Here is an 18,455-nt window from a genome sequence, read left to right on the forward strand (position 1 = left end):
TGTGAGTGATCTTCCTTTCATTTTTTTTCACTCTCAGTCATTCATATTACCCCCACTATTTCAGTGAATCATGCATATACATTAGGTACCATAAGTGCAATTTCATGCACTTTTTGGCAGAACAGTGGTTCAGTGTTTAGCACTGTTGCCCCACAGCAAGAAGGTCCTGGCTTCCTAGCCCGGCCATCCCACGTCCTCTCTGTGTGGAGTTTGCATGTTCTCCCTGTGTTTGCATGGGTTTCGGCCAGGTGCTCTGATTTCCTCCCACCATCAAAGACATGTATGTTAAGGGTTAATACTCCTGTTGGTGCCCCTTACCAGCACTGGCAGAAAGAGCTGGAGCTGGTCCCTGCACAGTGCGCAGCTGCTGCACTGCGGCCCACTGCACCTAGTGTGAATAAGGGTCAAATGCAGAGGACAAATGAGAAATGACAATAAAGAAATCTTTTTGTCATATTACAATATTTCATTTTTCAATCGTGTGTGTGTGTGTGTGTGTGTGTGTGTGTGTGTGTGTGTGTGTGTGTGTGCAGCCCCTGCAGTCCCTGTCAGTGTGTGATTCCAAGCTGAAGACAGGGATGCACATCCTGCTCAGCGCTCTGGGCGGTCACGCTGCTCTGGCTGAAGTGGACATCAGTGGAAACAACATTGGAGACACTGGAGCCAAAATGTTGTCCAAGGCCCTGATGAGCAACACCAGACTGAAGTATATACACACACACACACACACACACACACACACACACACATACACACACACAAGCCCAGGTGTAATCTGGAACAAAGTAAGCAATTTCCTGTCTGATTTTAGAATATTTAGTGAATTACAGAATAATGCCTCACCCTAATAGACATTGGAAGTATCATCTGAAACTTAACATTCATTTAAACTGTTCCACTTTGTGTCAACACAGCATTACATTTTTAGCTGTGGTCTACTGTTTGCCACTAGATGTCACCATTTCATTATATGAAATACGTATTCGATTGGCTGCAGGAGTGTTGACTGTTTGGTGAGGTCATTTTGTTCTGTGATGTTGCATGGTGCTGTCAATCAAATACTACACCCCTAGAGTACACTACGATGGCCATTGAGGGCTATCATCAGCCTGACTTATATGGAGTTGTACCAGGGTTAACTGTACTACCATGAACTGAACCCCTTCTCTTCTTACTCTCTCATTTGCTTTTTCTCTCTCTTTAAGGACTCTGATATGGGACAGGAACAGTGTAACTGCCAGGGGTTTTCAGGATGTGGCTGATGCTTTGGAAAGGTCATACATACACACACACACAGACACACGCATATAAAAACATAACCTACATGCAAACACAAACAACAACTTATAACTGATATGAAGATATATACACACACACACACACACACACACACACACACACATATATATATATATAGAGAGAGAGAGAGAGAGAGAGAGCTCATTCCATGGTCATATCAGGGTTTTGGAGGCAAGGTAACTGTCATATTTAATTACAGAAGTGCACAAAACTATGCAGGTTGAAAGCAGCAATGAACCACAATACATAGAAAACACCCTGCACATGTCCAGATCAATCATGTTACACACATTATTGACAAAGTCAGCCAGGGTGGCGCACACATGTAAAATTACTGATGGCGTGATTTTAATTAGATTTTAGGGATATATTATATCATTAGAAGTACTAATGGTTATTTATCCGTTTTCCAGGACGCCCCAAATTCTTTACTTTGTTGCTTCCAGACACTCATTTTATCCTAGTCAAAATAAGCAGACTAGTTTGGGGCCAGAGGTGAGCAGTATCCAAGACAAAACAAGAAAACAAAGGAAGGGAAAGAGGGAGTCAGACAGTGTTTTGGTGAATATCGCATTCATTCACTCCAGTCGCAGATATCTCAGTACATCTTAATACACCTTGTCTGGGATCAGTAACAGTCTTGTACAAAAATGTAACCTGTGTCAAAGTCTTGTAGTCTGAACTAGATTTATTCTGATGTAGAAACTAGGGGTGGTTCCGAATCCAAATACGTTTTTCGAAAAAGCACAAATAGTGGGTTTTTACTAATATTTATTTCGTACAAATATTTTTAAAAATTATTTGTTTTGTTTTGTTTAAGGAAAATAAAAACATGTCAAATACCAGCGTGCAGGTTGGTTACATCGCTATCTCAGTCTCTCTCTCCTCTGCTCCATTGTTATGTCTATTAGCAGCTCTCAATGAGGGGAGTCACATCCACCTGCTGCATTATGCACATTTCCTAATGTGGACATCACTCCCAGAGTTGGGGGTTAGCTCAGTAGTCACCACAGTCGTCTATGATCTGGGAGGTGGAGTCCTGGTTTGGGGATTTCCTTCATAAAATAGTTTATTCATGAACATTTATTTTAACACTTTAATATCCTAAAATTAAAAGTGTAATAAAAACATAAACAGGACTTTTATGCCTATTTACACTTTTATTCCAATACAAATACAAATAATTTTGCTGCCTCAACAAATATAGATACAAATACAAATACTGGGCCGTCTGCAACTTAAGGGAACTTAAGAGTTTTCGAGTGATCTGCTAGCTGCTAACGTGAGACTCTTTTCCAGACTGAAAATAATGGACAGTTTTGATGGATTATTTAGATAGATGTGGGTTTTGATGTCGGGGCTCTATGTTGTGCAGGAACTTCACTCTGCAGCAGGTGTCTCTCCCCCTGGCTGATATCACACAGAGTTACCGCAGTAACCCTGACAGAACCAAAGAGGCACTGCACAAGGTCAGTGTGTGTATGAGTCTGTGTACCGTGTGCAACAAAATGATTTGAGGGAATATTCAGTGTGCCATGCATGTGTGCCTTATCAGATTCAGCAGTGCTTAGACAGAAACAACCAGAGACAGTGTGACAGAGTGGAACTGCAGCAATTGTTGAAAACTCAACAGTCTGAAAAGGTAAGAAATTTATGATAGAAATGTAAAATACTGTATTTGTTACCATGTCAGTTGTCATACCAAACTTTGCTTCTGAGTCTGTTTTTGTTAGGGTAAAAAAAGACCCTGAAAACAGGAATAGTATGTACACTATATGGCACTAAAAAACTCTACCTCATAATAATTTTGTTAAAGATCTGTTAGTTTGATCATATTTTTTGCAAATGAAGTCGATAATACAATTTGCAGTGTGGTTTTCCTGCTGTGTGAACACTGTACATTCTATGAGCATGGAATATAAAGGAACATTACGGATACCATGCAGGGAAGATTGCACACAAGCACCTAGTGGGAATCAATTAGCTGAAGCTTCACACAAACAAAGGAGAACCTAAGTAGCACCTGCTCAGCACCAAACAGCAGACAGACACAGTTAGTGACTAGCTAGTGGACATAGTGGATCATTTAGCAGCTAAAGAGACAGATATTTTTCTCAGGAGTGGTGGAGACAAACACAAAAGGGAAAGGGAGGGAAAGCAAAAGTAGTTCAGAAAAAAAATTCCCACCATAACCTTTCAGGGCTTCGTACAAACCAGAGCTACAAGGAGAGTGAATATTGGACCTACATTCATCAGGTGAACACAAACGCACCTGTAAATGGATGCTAATGTTGTTCTGTGTCTGCTGGATGTGTAAAGATGCAACTCTTTGCTAACACGTTAGCCACAACAACATTATAAAGTGATAGTATGTCAGTGGTGTGTTTGCAGCTTGCCCCCAAAAAATCTATTTGCAGCTTTAAGAAAAATAATTGTACTTGTTTTTTATGCAGAAGTGTGGAGAATCAAACCAAACACAGAGTACTACTAATTCATTTTACAATAATTAAGTTACCAAATCATGTAATATGATGTGGTGAATATTAAAGTCTAATGACAGATGGGTCTGTATCTTCACCTCTGTCTGAGTGTCTCTGTTGTCCTCCACCTCAGAAGGTCCAGAGTCTGTGCCGGCAGCTGGAGGACAGTCTGAAACGTGTGACCCACTGCAACATTCAGGAAATCCACGCTGACATCCTGGCAGCACATGAAGTGCTGCACAACGCCATGGAGTCTCTTAAAGTACAAGCTGCTCACCTTGGTTTGAAAGACAGAAACAGTTTATGTTGTGTTTTTATTTTACATTCTAAGAATACATAAGAGCTCAAAATGACTTCATAAATTTAAGTGCACAATGTAACTCCCTCAAGAATGATCAACTTTTCAGTGACTGACTACTATTATTTAGCAAAATGTAACCCCCTGCACTGAAAGTGTTAACTACAATCTTTACTTCAACCCAAAATAATTACTAAATTACTATTATATCACAAAAATATCAGAAAAGACACAACAAATCGTGTCATTTTCGGCCAGAATGATCACAGCCAATGTCTACAGATTCTGGTGGAATTGATTTGCAATTTGTAAATGATGTATGTAAATGTTGCTTTATGCTTTCTCTATGCAGCTGCTTCCCTCTCTGTACGAGGCGGGCCAGAAGTGGGCCTCTGATGGAGACATGGTGAACTGCATCTTGACTGACGCTGCTGCTGCACTGACTGATGAGTTCACTAGAAGCATACAGGTACACACATACATACAGACAGACAGACAAGCCAAAGCACAGGGTAACATACTGTTACAAAAAAGGACGTAATCATCTATTTGAATGATAGTCTACACTTGAGCAAGCAGTATCAATGTCAACATTTAGTTGAGCCTTATTTTCCTGCAGGCACAAGGCCAGCACATGCAGTCTGTATGCAGTTTTCCTCAGGCGCAAGTCTAGTTTTTGTGCATCTGTGCCTATTTGGTAATTTTCTGGCATCAAGGGAGCAAATGATACATGTGTTTCATCTACAGTCTCTGATTTGAGAGAGGGACTGTACATCATTTTATGCATGGCAGCACAGCAGAGGTAACTTCATTAATAATTTGAATCTTCTGACACGGTGACAGGATCAGTCAAGATCTAAGGTCATTAATGTTCTGTATTTTATAAACATCAGGCTGGAAATCTGTTATTCACAGATTCCAAATTTAACAATATAATTTGAAGTAACGCAGCTGTCTTCAGGAAATAAAAGTTCAAACTGAGTTTAGAGAATTATTATTTTTCTGTCAGGTCACAAGTGAGCTTTCAGTTTTGCTTCTTGCAGCCAAGTCTCAAACTATTTGAACCAGTCAGTTCTGCGCATGGACGTGTATCCATATATCAGTGTGTAAAATAGCCTCTGACAACTGGAGGTCCTGTGCAGTCCTGTTCACTTTATGCACAACTGGCACAGCTTGGATATCTCCATTCATCATTTAAATATTTTTATGAAACAGTGATAAAACTTGCACACTTTTCAAACACTAACCAGCAACTTTCCAAACCCAATTTGTTATCTGTTTATTTAAGGATATTGTATATACTTAAAAGCATAAATAAGGATGTTCAAATATGCAGAGAAGAAGTAGAACTGCAGGGTTAGGGTTAGGCCTGGCTGTACCTGGGTAGTGCCAATGTTAATGGTCAGTCGTCACACCCACATGTGCCAGGGATTAAGACTTCGATCTGCCCCTGCACCCTATTTCAGAAAAATAGGGCCCAATGTGTTGCATTACAGTACAGGGATAAGGCGATGGCTGTGGCACTTGTCTTTGGATGGTTTTCTATGCACAGTTAAAGTTTATTTATCCCACATCTTCCCAGCCCCCCTGATATTTTTGCATTGAAGATAACAGTAGTTAACACACAGGTAATGAAACAGTAAACCAAGATGCTAAGATAAGGATTGACAGGAAGGACACAAACCTTTTATAAGTGTACATAGTGGTGACATTTAGTGATTTGTTTTTTCCAGAAAACCATCTTCTGTTCAGCATCCTTTTGGTTGAGCCATTTTATGCAAATAGTGTGGATGTCACTTTGTACACACTGCTGTCTTCCCTTTAAATCGTAACAATTAGTTAATATGCTTTTAAAGAAGAAAATACTTTAAAATACGCACAGCTGTACATAATGGGCATTGATAACGCTCACTTTTCCTACATTGATCTGCTCATGCACAAATAGGCTCATATAGAAACGCCCCCAAAACTCCATATGGGTTCAATTCCTAGCTGCCCCTGCATTTGCTACAATATGATGTCCAAGCTGAAGTGTCTTTGGGTAAGATACTGAACCCCAAATTGCTCCCAAAGGCTCTGCCATCGGTGTGTAAGTGTGTGTGAATGAGCATTAGAAGCCAACCTGCTCATACACTGAGCAGGTTGGCACTGAATACATTCAGTGTATGAATGTGTGTGTGAATGGGTGAATGTTGGCATGTAGTGTAAAGCGCTTTGAGAAGACTAGAAAGACGCTATATAAATGCACAACCGCACTGGTGATTTCCTGTTCCAATTTCACCTTAGTGGATATTTCTCTCAGTCTCCACTCAGACTAATGATGCTCGGTCTTGGCCACACTTAGATCCCAGTTTCTGTGTTCCAGGAACTGGCTCAAGGCCTGATGAGGTGTGCAGAGGGAGTGTGTCCACGAGTGGTCCGCCGGTCAAGTGTGTGCGAGTGTGTGTCAGAGTGTGTGTCCAAGAGAAGCAGGCAGGCACACACATTCCTAAGAAGCACTCTAGTGGAGAAGACGGGGCAGATCATCAGCAACAGACTGCGGTAATAACATTTATGTAAGACAGTGTCATTTCAGTCTTAGCAAGCTGACATTTTGTCAGTTGGTTAACTGTTGGTTAACTACATAATTAGCACCACCTGCATTTACTGGGTGCCAATATTTAGTCATTACTAATCTCTATGTTACAACTAGTTTGTGGTGCAACCCGTTTGAATTTAGTGATACTAATATTTACATTATAACTGGGCTAAGTTTGAATTTATGAACAGCTGGTGCAACTGGCTGCTGGTGGACACAGTTACTACATAAAGTCCTGTCATCATAGTCATTCATAATTTTGACAAAGCACAAGTGACTCAATGATATGTCATTAACTTGCTAACCAGCTAACGATATACAACAAAAATGGCAGCTTAGGAGCTCATAAAAGACATATTTGTTTCCCCTTCATGAAGCTAGGCTAGCAGTTTCCCTCTGCCTCCAGTCTTTGTACAAAGCTAGGCTAAACAAAGTCCCAGGAATGGTGCTAGGCTGTGAGGAGATTTTGGTGCAGTAGCCAGACGGGGTATTGCAACTTCCAGCAGCATCACAAGACACACACTGGCCCAAAAAGCTTTTTTTTCCTCCTATACTCAATAATTAGATAAGGAGCAGCCATAAAATGGTAAATACATTTTCAAAACTGAAAAATGTGATCCATACAGTCCAATAACATTTGGAAAGTGTAGAAGGGTCGTATGAGTAAATTGTTTCAACTCATTTCTGTGTGAGGGAGGCCAACAGGAAGTCACTCAACATGGCTACTAGAAGGAAGCTGGAGGACTCTAGTGCAAATGCTCTACGGGCCCTAAAATGCAGAGGCTTGAGAAAGCCTATAGAGACTGTTCTGGCGTATGCAACCACTGAGCAACTTTCATAGGAGTGAGTGGGGCACCATCTTTGAACACAGTATCTATATCCTGGACCCAAACCTGTACTGGTACTTCCAATACAGTAGTGATGACTGTACAGATCCACACTTTTTGTAGTGTCCCATGGTTTCAGTGCTAATTCAACATCACAAGAATAAAAGTGTTGGCAAAACCCTGAATACACACATTTTTTAATGTAAAGGTATTGACAAAATATCAGATACCATTAGTTTTGATGCCATCCTTCAACAGCCTGGATCAGTTAACCCCAAATCCCAAATATGAACCTGAATATATGATAACTGTGCATTAAAGTTTGAATTGCTGGGTCAGCAACCTGCCCACATCATATAGATTTTAATGATCAAATATTATAAACTGTTAACATCAATCTGTATTACTGTAACTGCCTGATTGGTTTCTAATGTTATGTCCTCTCTTGTTTCATCCATCCAGTGAACTAAGACAGACATTAAGTGTCTCTCTGGCTGAAAGCATCTGTGAACAGCTACAACAAGATCTGGAAATGGCACAGGACAAAATGGTATGTCAAAAAGATACATTGTACCAAATCATATTCTTCCACCTCTTTGTTCATTCATTCTATATCTGTTCAATGTGTTATTTTTAAAGATTTGCTTGAACTTTACTTAATGTTCTACATGTTTTCATTTCTTCACTACAGTTCTTCCACAGATTAACATGAAAACATGATCACCTATTTTTTTTGTGAATATGTTTGCACTCATTACCGGTAGTGTTTTCTTTCTTTACTGTCCAGGATTGCATTATCAAAGAGAATTCAAGCAACACTCAAAGAAACAGCATCCCAGAACTCCGCCTGGTCGATGGCGACTTCCCCACTGACGACGTATGGGACACACATCCATCTATCGCTCCATTCATTCTGTTATTCACTGCAATGCATTCAATTTGTTGTTACTTTTACTCTCTCCATCACCAGTACAGTCCAGCATTCTGGAGAAATAGTTTCCACTCCAAGAGCCTGAGGCCTGCCCCTTCAATTAAGAGTAAGATACAACCACAATTATTATATCACCCAATCATCTCTGTTTGTGTCTCTGCCTCTCTCAGTTCAATTCAATTCAATTCAGTTCAGTTATGTATCATTTGCATGCATTTTCTGGTTCTGTACATCCCACAATACAAAAGTACAGAGCCTAGCAGGTGTCGTGGAAGGAAAAAGATGAGAAAAGTGTGGAGGAGACAAGGACAAATGTAATGAATGTGTTCATCTGATTAGGTTAATATGAAGAAATTAAATTCTGTAATACATTTAACAAAGTACATTGTTAATACCGATGAGTCAATGCATAAGCTGCATTTTATTGTTGTAGCTGCTCGAGGTGGAGCTAGTTTGAACTGCTTAACAAGGTTCACAAGATAAATCTGGGGGGTCTTGAGATGATAGATTGGGTAGGAAAGAAGAAAAAACTGTTCTGCTACATAAATCTGCTTCATTTTTCAGAACTTTTCTTTAAACTTTGTGTTTTTGTGAAATATTGGAGAATTTTAGCTCTTTAATCCTCAAACAGTGACTTAAGTAAAACCATGTGAAGGGAAATGTCTCAACAACAACTCAAAGACATCTGAAACATGACAAAGAGACACAAATACACACCGATGTTTTGTGAGGGGCCACAAGCCAAAACGTTCAGGAACCACTGGTTTAATCTTTAATAATGCAGTGTAATTTATAAGCTCATCATTATGTTAATTTATGATAAATCTTCATCTTAAAAGTAACTAAAGCTGTCAAATAAAAGTAGTGGAGTAGAAAGTACAATATTTCCCTCTGAAATGTTGAGGAGTTGACGTACAAAGTAGCATCAAATTGAAATACTCAAGTAAAGTACAAGTACCTTAAAATTGTACTTAAGTACAGATTTGAGTAATTTGAGCGTATTCATTAGTAACAGGAGAGCATAAATTAGGTGTTGTGCACAGATGTATTCATTATTTTTTTGTTCTAGAAGACACTTGCTGTTCTCCATATCAAAGTGTTGTATGTAACACAACTTACTGACAGTAGACCAGCTACAACTGTTAACATGTTCAGAGAGTGGCACTAAGAGAAAACCAGTTTGCATACTGTTTGATAAATAATGAAATAGACTCTAGAATTAAGAAGAATGTAATAGTGTGAGAGACTACATTGGTTATTGCATCATTAAAAAAAATAGACTTCTTATGGAATATGAATATGAAATAACGTACTTAATTCCGGTTTGCTACCTCAGCGATCCTGTTTGTCCTCAGAGCTGAGGTATAGAGCTTAACCTCCTATCATGTTATTTCATCTTATCCTGTTATATTCTACATGTGTGCTGTGCCACGCTGAACCATTCCGTGGCAGACACACAGTGCTGTTTGGCTAATTGGAGCATGGCCTGTTTACTTTCACACCAGTGACTTTCACCATGGGAGAGAGGAGATGGGGAGAAGATGGAGGAGGGGATGAAGAGGAAGGAGGGAGGGAATTTGGGGCACCCCAGCTCCCAGCCCTGCTCCTTTTGTTATATAGGATGATAGGTTTAAAAGAAGCAATAGTCAAACAAAATGATACGTTGTATAGCATAATGTTGTTTCTGTATACCTGTGTTTGACAGACAGAGGTCATAAAAAAGAATTAGGTCGATCTTGTATGAAGTATCTTTACAAAGAATCTAAATTTGATCATTTTATTTCCAAAAATGTTTTCATCAGTTCGCATTTCAAGGGCCTCTGAAATATGTAGGGACCCTGAAACTGAAACCGTGTTATAAAAATATGGGATTAACCCTACTGTATTCTACCTTTCCTTGTGTGTATAACAGTGTTAGCTGTGTGTGACAGGCTGATAGCTGCGTTTCTGTGTGCAGTACAGTGTGACTGCAGCATCCATCTGCTGCTCTGCTCCTTCTCTGTTTCCTCTCTGCATGTCTATGCTTAACTGATTATTTCTCTCTTGTATGCTCTTCTCTGCCCCCCCCCCACCCCCCTATATTTTCCTTGCCTATTCTCTCCTCCCCCTCTATCCTGGTCTCTTGACACCCCCTCCTTCTCCCTCTTACCCATTTTCTTCTCTCTCCATTCTCCCCATGTCTTCCCTATACAGCTCTGCTTGCCCTAGATATACATACATCCCAGTGAAAAGCATGCTTACTGCGTGGGCTGGATTCCCCATCTTTCCCTCCCATCCTCCCTCCATCCTTCTCTCTTTCATCATCTCTCTTTGTGCCTCTCTTCTCATCAGTCATTCTGCTTCACTCTCAGGTCTCTTGGATGCAGACTTGGAGCAGCAGACCAGGGACAGAGGAGCAGAGAGAGAGAGGGGAGGAGGCACTGGAGACGAAGGAGGAGGAAGGAGTGGCTTTCCCTGGTTGCCGACAGCAACCCCCCTGTCAGTCATGGCCTCAAGCCCCTCCCCTTCCCCTTCCACCTCTCCGTCCCCCTCCCCCCCGGGACGGAGGGGGTGGCGGCGGAGGGAGGGGGAGGTGGCAGCGGTGGATGCTGCAGCAGCAATATCAGGAGCGAGAGGAGCATCGTTCATTCCTCCTCCCAGTCTCCCCCTCCTTTACTCCATCTCCGCTCGAGCTCCAGAGGAGGCTGCCAGCCGCGGAGGCTTACCCAGACGAGAGGCTCCCTTCCCCGGCTGCGGCCTCAGCCCAGGCCCCCTCCCTGGCTCTGGATACCCCGCTTCTCCCATGGAGCCTCTACCCACCCAGGGACAGACTCTAAGGCACTACACCGCCTCCCGACCACGGCCACGACGCACACATACACTGCCCCCCTCCTCCAGGCCCCAGGTAAGAAAACACATTCACAATTTGATTGAGCATGCAGAAATTACAGAGCATTTGTATCCATACACACATAAACATATATACATTTATAATCATGCTAATCAGGATTTGCACTCACACACAATACATGCGCATACAAAATGTGCTTTATACAAGCATATATGCACAGTAAAATACAGCCCCAGTGAAAGGTAGAAAGCAAGAGCGAGGGATGGAAAGATGAGAGATATGAGGAAAAAAAGAGATGGATGAATGATGGAGGGAAGGTTAGATGAGGTAGGAAGGTAATTGCACGACTACAGAGAAATCCCCGAGGAGAAAACGATGGAAATGTAGAAAATGAAAACAACATGATAGAAAAAAATAGTGGAGAGAGGAGGAATGAAAGGATGGAGGTCTACTGCATATATGGTTGGATGGTTGGAATCTTTAGGTTAATGCAGCAAAATATCCACATTACAGTCATCTCTCTATCTATCTATCTATCTATCTATCTTCTCTCCATCCTCTCTCACTCTCAGTGGCTCTTGCTCATGATTTCTATGATGCTGTAGTAATAATGGTAGCCATCTTTCTCTTTGCATTCTCTAGATCCAATGTAGTTGTGCTGAGTGTGTGTGTGTGTATGCGTGCGTGTGCGTGTGCGTGTGCGTTTGCGTGCATGTGCACGTGCGAGTGAGTGAGAACAGGCACATGCATTTTGGGAGTGGTGTTCCCTGGGTTGTTCCCAGTGCTGATCTCTTTCTCTCTCTGTCTATCTCTCTCTCTCCTGGGAATGCTTTCACTAACTCAATTATTCATGTTTTCACATAAATGGGGGTCTCTTTCTCTGTGCTGTCACAGTGTAAATGGAAAAGAGGATTTCTCTTCATCTGTGGTGACCTTGTGTTTTCTCATTTGCTCTTTTAGTATTAATGTCAGCAACTGCTTGATGTTTTTCATCACAATCAACCTAGTTTTTTGGTTCAGTAAGAAACATTTTTGCAGTAGATGATGTTCAGTCTGGGTTCTGATCAGTCATCACTGTCAGTGAGTGATGAGTAGGTGTGGGTCCCTGTACTTAGCTATTTATGGCCCAACAACACGTTGTCACACTTACTAGCCATTACTGTGTTCGGGGCTGCAACTAACCATTATTATATTATTGATTAATCTGCCGTTTATTTTCTTGATCATTCAATTAGTTATTTGGTCCATAAAACGGTGAAAAATGTTGATTGCTGTCAGATGTCTTGTTTCGTCCAACAACCGAAAGATATTCAGTTTACTGTCATAGAGGAGTAAAGAAACCAGAAAATATTCACATTTGAGAAGCTGAATCCAGAACATTTGGACATTTTCTCCTTAAAAATGACTCCAAATGATTAATCCATTATCAAAATAGTTGATCAACCTGCTGGCTTGAATTTTTGCTTCATTAATTTTTGCTTCACTAATTCTAATTGCGAGGTTGAGCCTTATATTATTCTGTGAGAGAGTTAGCATGATTACTAGTTTTACACTTCCTGTCAAAATGACAACTTGTAAACTGAATAGCCATATCCATCACTTCCACAAGCTGCTGTTTGCAGTAAGAACCAGAGGAGGAAGTGAATCCACAGACAGCTGATTAATGGCCACTTGTGCCTTATCAAACAAGGGGAATGCAAAAAATAGTTTTATTTTGTCCCTTATATTTTCCCTAGATCTGAAGGGGCTCCAAACGTTTTTAGCGTGAGGCAGTGGTTTTGCTATACTATTGCCATAAAACTGTAATGATTTAAGGAACGAAAAATGAAAAAAGGCAACTCAGCATAGCAAGCTGATGGTGTTAGCCAAAAGGGATCTGTGTAGCAGAAGATTTTTCTTGAGGCTTGTACCAAACCAGAATCCTCTCTGCCGCTAAAAGCAACCTTTTTACAAAGGTTCTCTATAGCATCATGCTCAAATGGTTCTACATAAAACATTTATGGTCCCTTGAAGAACATTGTTCCACAATGACACAAACAAGGCCTGTTTAAGTATTGCAGTGAGGTCTGACTTTTTTGTACTTAACAAAACAGGGGCTTTGTTGAGTCATTACTGTTTTGTTGGACTGTATATAGCAGCCAATCATGAACATGACCTGCATTTACAGAGGCTAAAATAATCCACGTAAACCAAACAATCTAGATCCCCCTCAAATATTTGCAAGTGGCTCTCTACTATATCTGACAATGTTCAGAGCATGTTTTCCAAAAATGTATGCCTTATTGTCTTGAAGGAGAATTCTTACAGGCTGGACTGTACAAATAATACTAATTCACATGGTGGTGCAGTGCTTTTATGCTGAATATACACAGTAACAACTGATCATTTGCTAAGCCCCACCCCCCTTAGTTTACTGTTGCACGTATGCAGTTTATGGCAGATTTACCACTCAAAATTTTTTGTAATTTTTAAAACATAACTTTTTCTATTTCACACAGAAGTAAACAAAAGCAGGCTTCTCATTTCTAGCCAACAACTGTGAATTTATTTTGTCTGAAATGACGGCTGTTGCTGGCAGATTTATCAGCTGTAGCTAGCTAGCAAAGCTAATTCTAATGCTAAAGCTTTGTGGCTGTGTCCGAAATCACTCCCTTATTCATTCATTCACCGTTCCCTATATAATAGACACTAAATAGTAATGAGCAGCAAATCAGGATTTTTTAGACACTAACTCATCATTGTCATTTTGTGTCATCACCATCAGCTGTAGAGTCGCATGACGGTAGTTTTCACATCTTTAAATGTGGAGCATTGTATTGTGGGATTGTTAGCAGATGGTAATGTGCATGCCACGGGCACTACTTTTTTCATTCCATTGTGGAACTTTGAGGGCACTTTATAGAGGATATATTTACACACTCAGCATTCGGACACTCAAATAAAATGGCGGAGTGTAAATATAGTGCACTATATAGTAAATAGGGAGTGATTTAGGACACAGCCTGTGAGTTAATTGAAAACTCTGTCGGCAGGTGACTTTTTCATGTTTCCAGCTCATTTGTTTTAAAATAACAAATAGCCCATAAAATGGTCTTTAATATGCACAAAATGGCCACATGCATGATATAATGCTAAAAGACTGAGGCTAAAGCTACTTTTCCCCAGCAAAAAGTCTGCATCCTCACCAGCAGGAAAAGGAGGGTAGACCTAGTAAGCCTTAGTATTAGTACAATATTAATTATACATATCTAATTAAATTGTTATTCATTCTTGATGGTTTGAGATGTACTTTTAAAAACATGCTTGGAAAAGCAACACAGTGGTTAGATTTATGCTTTAAAGGTGCATTGTGTAGAATTTAGTGGCATCTAGTGGAACGGACTTGGCCGAAATGGAATGTGATATTCATAAATATGTTTTCATTAGTGTATAATAAAAATAAGAATTATTGTGTTCTCGTTACCTTAGAATGAGCCCTTTATATCTACATAGGGGGCGGATCCTCTTCCACTGAGCCCACCATGTTGCACCGCCATGTTTCAACAGTAGCCCAGAACGGACAAACCAAACACTGGCTCTAGAGAGGGCCTTGCACATTTTTTGCAAGATTTGCAGCCACCGTAGGTTCTCCTACACACTTGGAAGGGGAGGGGGAGGGGAAAAGTATCCAGTTGGTTGCGATCTACAACCTCACTGCTAGATGCCACTGAATCCTACACACTGGTCCTTTAATGTTTGTATTGTTAAACAGTATGCTTCACTTTTACAAGAGAAAGGGATGTGATGTTGAGGAATAACAGATGAGTTTGGTAAACGTCACTCAGTCTAATGCAAGTTTGGTTGAGTTGGTGGAACTTCACCAAACCAAATAAAAAGCTGTTGTTACTCTAAACTCTGATATAGTAATGTTTGCATCTTGGTAAATGTTCCAGTCCTGAACAGGTCATTTTCTAACTTAAAGGTAGAGTCAGTCATTCTGGACAAAGATTGTTGATATTTGAACTAAACACCCAAACAAATACACCCCTCCCTTCGTGCCCCTCCAGAAGCTCCGCCCCCAAATTCATGGACGCATATTGCCAAGGCAACAACCGAAAGAGAAATATGGCAGAATCCAGAGCGATGCGTCAGCTGTAGAGTCACTTCTGTTTCTCTCACACTTTATCACATGCGGAAAAACCATTTTGTCTCATGTGAGCACAACAGTCCATCCACACTCTCTGTCTCTCTGCAGCCTCCCCACTTCTCACTCGACCTGCGTTTAGCTTCTCTGTCCACAGAAGCAGTCATCTGTCAGCTGCAGCTCCTGGTGAGCTGAAAGGACAGCAGCCGGACAAACTGCCTTCCACAGGCTGACTGACAGCAGAAATTTACTGAACTAAAATAGTTTGCATGTTGGCTCGAAATCGACAGTGTTTATATTTTTTGATTCATTGAAACTGTAAATAAGTTGAAAACACATGTACATCGGGATATTTGTGTGATTCCAACAGCTGCCTGCTCAGATTACGCTTCACTAAACGTGACAGAAACAGACTCGGTGCTTAAAAAACACAGGGGATCTCTGTGAGACTGTCTGGGATTCAGTGTGGACTGATACATTTAATAAAATGGAAGCAGATCCGTTCGTCCGTGAGAAAACACTTCACTGTGTGAATGGGCCACGGCCTCTCTCTCCAGTTCACCAGCCCTGCCCCTCCATTCAAGGGGTGCTGGAGACGGGAGACGGTCATGTCTTCACATGACTCCCCACTGTCCTGTGCACGAGCACGAATGCCCTCTGCTGATTGGCTGGAATAATGTTGTGTGGCTCGCTCCAAGCCACTTTGTTTCCCATTTACAGAGCCAAGGTTATGTATGAACGCCAGATTTTTTTTCAGCGCACACACAGAATGGACAGGTAGCAGACTGTGATACCTGCTGAATGTGTATTGAACAATCTTTCTCCAGAATCACTGACTCTACCTTTATCCCATAACCATATAATATAGTTAACAAATGGCATGACCCTCGCCTTTGGATAATGCTGCGTTACTGTAGATAGTAAGCCAGTTAGCTTGGCATGCTAGCGATTGCTGCCTTTGTCAGAGCAGACAAACACAGTTTAATCCAAACTCTTTTTAGAGCCACATGCACACCGTTTTGGCATGTGGAGGATTCCAAAGCTTGACAGAAAGATGGGCATCTATTCCCAGTCCATCCTGAGTTTTCTTCTCTACCCATGTTCTACTGGGTTTCCTCTCATGCTTAATAAACTGAATAGTGTAAATGCAAGGACTGTGTCCATTATCACTGTGATGGAATGGAGATCTGCCACTCTAACCATGAGTGCTTGGAGAGACTCCAGCCTCCTGTCACCTTGAAAAATAAATAGGAAATGTTCCCATTTTTAATATCTTATTACAAAAGGCAATACTACATTAGTTCAGACAGGACATTGAAGTCAGTTGCTAAAAAGGGGGTGAAGTCATTTTAACAAAGATAATTATTATTTTGTTAGCCTTTCATAAGGATGGAAAGGCAGGCTAATAGTCATAAGGAATAAGGAAATGTGCAGGCATGGTAACAGATGGCTGTAACACAAGGCAGCATAGGAGGATCTGGCAAATGCATGAGGGAACCTGCTCACTGTCCTGTACACTGTGAAACTGGAAGCAAATGAGCAGCGGCCATGGAGGAAAGCCCCTGCTTACAAGGGCAGTCAGGTGGTTCACAAAGGCGGCAAACTCACTGAGGGCATCTGTTGGACAGGTGTGGTAACAACCAGATGTACATACACCACACAAAGCTTTACTTCCACCCGCTGTAGTCTGCCCAGTCAGGCCTGTAGCGGTGTGCAGTGTCCTGCTGCCCTGGCTCTGCTGCCTGTGCACCCACGGGAGGAGTTGTGTTGGCTCCCCTGCTGTTAATACAGCATGCTTGCTGGGCAAGCAGTGAGCAGCTTAATGCAGAGCCACGGAAGCATAAACATGACTGCATCAACATTTGTTACTGTAAAGGCTTTGATCTTATAACTGACAGGTTTAGCCATGACAGTAGAAACTTCACTCACACGGTTTCAAAGGTTGATGGACACAGATTAAATTGAACCAGACCAGCCTACTACATGTTGCTTTGTTTGTCTGCTTATTGTATGTAGAACTATCCATCTCCACATGGCTGTGTGGGTGTTCAGATTGGTGTGTGGAGACAGCTCTGTTGCCCCTTGGTAACAAGTGTATGTGTGTGCGTGTGTATCTGTGCGTGCGTGTGTGCGTGTGTGTGTGTGTGTGTGTGTGTGTGTGTGTGTGTGTGTGTGTGTGTGTGTGTGTGTGTGTGTGTGCGTGCATGTGTGTGTGTGTGTGAGAGAGAGAGAGAGCCAGCAATTGTGTTACAAAGTGCCATGTTGGCATGTAGTGCATAGAGACAGGTGGCTGTAAAGGAGGTGGCAGAGAATGAAAGAGAGACACATTACTTTCATTGGATGATAGAGAGATAGAGAGAGCTGAAAGCTGGAGACAAATACCGCATTCACGAATGGAAAATGTCCCATTTGTTATGACTTGGAAGCATTCAAGTATTCATTTTGGCACCTGGTTTTTCGTCCCTTGACAAAAATAAACATTCATTTTTGTCCATTTATTATCATTTGGTATTGTTACTTTTGGTCTAGTTTTCATCTGTGAAATTTTAGTCTTGTAGTGTTTCAAGTATTCTGAGGCTACAGTTGTTCCCATCTTTAATGCAAACAGTTTTTCCAAATATTTTTTGTGGTAGTTTTAGGCTTTTTTATTGATTATGACAGTAGAGTGATGACAGAAAAGAAGGAGAGAGACAAGGTGAACGATGTGCAAAAAAGGTCCTCAGCTGGACTCGACCCAGAGAATCATGTGTCGTTTTGGCGATGGTGAGGTTAGTGGAAAAGGCACTATTAACCTCCTGTTTTTACCACACATACAGTGTCCATGTTGCTCTGCTCAGCAGCAATACAATACACTCACTCTCCTCGCTGAATCCAGTTGTCATTACAAACTTTGGATATTTGAACAGAACTGCTCAGTCTTTGTTGTTCCTGCTCACCTAGCATTATTGTTGCTTTGTGCTCTCTGCTGCAAGGTAGCATGATCATTCAGAAGCACACTAAATTATGGTTTACTGTCTTGGCTACTCATACTTTGGAAGTAGAGGTTGTTATCCTGTTGTACAACCATGTATAACCTTTAAAATGTCCTG

At 41.2% G+C, this 18,455-nt stretch overlaps 1 protein-coding gene across 4 annotated transcripts in view; it reads left to right on the plus strand.

Moving 5' to 3' along the window:
• The window catches only part of carmil2 (capping protein regulator and myosin 1 linker 2), a 58,998-nt gene that overhangs the window by 19,605 nt on the left and 20,938 nt on the right, over window positions 1-18,455 (plus strand). For all 4 annotated transcript variants that reach the window (XM_042412114.1, XM_042412115.1, XM_042412116.1 and 1 more), the window contains 12 exons: window position 1; window positions 534-706; window positions 1,206-1,274; window positions 2,675-2,768; window positions 2,855-2,941; window positions 3,913-4,041; window positions 4,430-4,546; window positions 6,443-6,618; window positions 7,945-8,032; window positions 8,270-8,359; window positions 8,453-8,519; window positions 10,765-11,297. The exon at window position 1 is cut by the window's left edge and continues 54 nt beyond it. In XM_042412114.1, coding sequence (XP_042268048.1) covers window position 1; window positions 534-706; window positions 1,206-1,274; window positions 2,675-2,768; window positions 2,855-2,941; window positions 3,913-4,041; window positions 4,430-4,546; window positions 6,443-6,618; window positions 7,945-8,032; window positions 8,270-8,359; window positions 8,453-8,519; window positions 10,765-11,297 — 1,624 coding nt within the window. The remainder of the gene's footprint in view (window positions 2-533; window positions 707-1,205; window positions 1,275-2,674; window positions 2,769-2,854; window positions 2,942-3,912; window positions 4,042-4,429; window positions 4,547-6,442; window positions 6,619-7,944; window positions 8,033-8,269; window positions 8,360-8,452; window positions 8,520-10,764; window positions 11,298-18,455) is intronic.

The sequence above is a fragment of the Thunnus maccoyii genome, chromosome 5 (genome assembly GCF_910596095.1).
Source record: "Thunnus maccoyii chromosome 5, fThuMac1.1, whole genome shotgun sequence".
NCBI lineage: Eukaryota > Metazoa > Chordata > Actinopteri > Scombriformes > Scombridae > Thunnus > Thunnus maccoyii.